This window comes from Penaeus japonicus, unplaced genomic scaffold (assembly GCF_977035675.1).
Source record: "Penaeus japonicus unplaced genomic scaffold, GWHDUDI00000001_assembly GWHDUDI00000022, whole genome shotgun sequence".
NCBI lineage: Eukaryota > Metazoa > Arthropoda > Malacostraca > Decapoda > Penaeidae > Penaeus > Penaeus japonicus.
In genome coordinates, this window is record NW_028234424.1 from 709385 (window position 1) to 711813 (window position 2429).

The 2429-nt window shown below is 29.7% G+C and overlaps 1 protein-coding gene across 1 annotated transcript in view; it reads left to right on the forward strand.

Annotated features, from left to right (window-relative positions):
• Positions 1-1162, forward strand: part of LOC147469251 (uncharacterized) — a 1511-nt gene extending 349 nt beyond the window's left edge. Inside the window, exons 1-2 of the mRNA XM_086549298.1 lie at positions 1-894; positions 1141-1162. The exon at positions 1-894 is cut by the window's left edge and continues 349 nt beyond it. Of these exons, the coding sequence (XP_086405424.1) occupies positions 1-889 (889 nt within the window). The 3' untranslated portion in view covers positions 890-894; positions 1141-1162. The remainder of the gene's footprint in view (positions 895-1140) is intronic.
• Positions 1163-2429: the final 1267 nt, after the last annotated feature.

Genomic DNA, 2429 nt, shown 5'->3' on the forward strand with positions numbered 1-2429 from the left:
GTTGCAGGTACGTGTACTGACGGGTGTAACACCAGCCAGTACACGTCCAGAACTGGAACAACTACGCAGTTCTTTGCTCCAGAAAGTCTTCAGAAATATCCAGCAGAGACAGGTTCCCTGGTTATTGAGTGAGGATAGACTTGGAGGTAAATTTGAGTATGATTTAAAATCTAGCACCCTCACCTCTGACAAGAAACTAGCAATTAAGCAACGCTGTCTTGATTTTAGGCATAGGGCCATAAACCAGATTGATAAAAGGATTGATAAAACAACAATGGAAATGAACTACATCAAATATCTTAGTCCACAGAAATGTCTCAGTCAAATTAGACCAAAATTTTGTGATCTTCCCTTAGCAAGCTTAGCAAGAGAGAAGGGCTTTGATGTCAAAGAAGTTGAGAATCGGTTTGAAAAAATATCACTGAAAACAAACTGGAAAGAAGAATTCCCTGAATTTGAAATACCCAAAGACCCAGTGAAATTTTGGTGTCATGTATTACATCATGTAAATGCAATTGGGGAAAATTGTTATAAAGAACTAGCAGTTATTGCGCTGAACTCATACTGTATTCCACTCAGTACATCCTTTGTTAAGCGGGTATTTTCCCATGTGACTAATGTTAAAACTAAAGCAAGAAACAAACTCAGCACAGGATCTCTTGAGGCCATCCTAAGAGTCAGAACACACCTACATAGAGGAAACTGCCACCAAAGTTTTACAGTAAGCAACAAAACGCTGGCCCTATTCAACAGCAACATGTACAGAAAGGAAAGTATTGGAGAATGTAGTGCATCAGGATCTTCTTCTGCTCCCACGTCAGCAGTACCTGATGGCGACGAGGATAATGAAGTGGACTCCTATGAAGAAATTCTGTCAATTCAGTATTAAACCAAGTATGTAAAGTATAATTATGTTCATAGCTTTGTTTCTCAAAATTTATACTCCTGCTGCATAACTTAACATAGCCTATTATTATTAATAAAATCTGCTTACTGAAGAGTAAGGGATGACTGTTAAAGAAATTTAAAGAAAAAACATATATGTATCATATTAGTAAACGATCAAGAGGCAAAAGGAAATTAATATATGTTTGTCCTTTTCTGTCTTTTTTTTTCTGGGCGAGTCTGTCCATTTTTTAGCTCACACGTCTGGCAACCCTGGTATATATTTTTCTCATCTCTTTCGTCTTCTTGTTTTAGTGATGCAATGTTCATGATAACAGGCTTGTCAACAGACAATTTACTTTATGTTTTATATCCTTTTAAAGATTTTTACTTGAGTTGTATGGCAGCAGACCAATATATTGATTTGGAGACAAATGTTTTTTTTTTTTTTTTTTTTATGTTTCTGTAAGTTGAAAATTGAATGAATATACAGTAATGAAGATATAAAAAGTGTTAAAGAATACTTTAAATGAACTAAACATTTAAACATTGTTTTTAACCTAAATCCATTGCCAACGAATTATATAGCGATGATAATAGAAATAGCAATTGACATTATTAACAGCAATAACAAAATCAATGTAAATGATAATAACAATAATACTGATAATAATGATAACGATTATTATCATAACTATAATTGTTGTAGTAGTAGCATTAATAGTAATCATGTTGGTAATAGTAATAGTAATTATACTACAACAACTACTATTGTTGCTACTATGAATATTAATGCTAATACAAATTATAATCATAATAGTAATGATGATGATAATGTTTATGTTGATAGTAGTGAGGATGTTGATAATAATGATGACTGATGATGATAAAAATAACACATTAATAGTAATTACCATAGTATAAATAATAATGATATGTAACATACTGTATATAGGAATATATATATATATATATATATATATATATAGATATAAGTATATATATGAATATATGTATATATGTATATAAATATATGTATGAATACACACACACACACACACATATATATATATATATATATATATATATATATATATATATATATATATATATATATACATACACATACACGCACGCACACACAAATTATATATATATATATATATATATATATATATATATATATATATATATATATATATTTACTCTAACACACAGACACTGAACACTAAAAAAGTAAAAATAATTCCATTTGATTCGTTCCATGAAGAAAAACTTATTTCAAGTGTGTCGGGAATATTCATGATTGTTTTTTTTTTTTTTTTTTTTTTTTAATATCAGTAAATTGTTGAATGATATCTCCCCTTCGATGAAGAGATAATTATTACTATCCAAGATAATATATTTTATCAGTAAGCACTATATATACGAAGATGATTTATCACTGACTTGATTCAAAAGGACACACACACTCTCACGCACATTGGTATTCAATGGTAATAATAATAATGATAAAGATGATAGCAATGATAATACTGATTGAA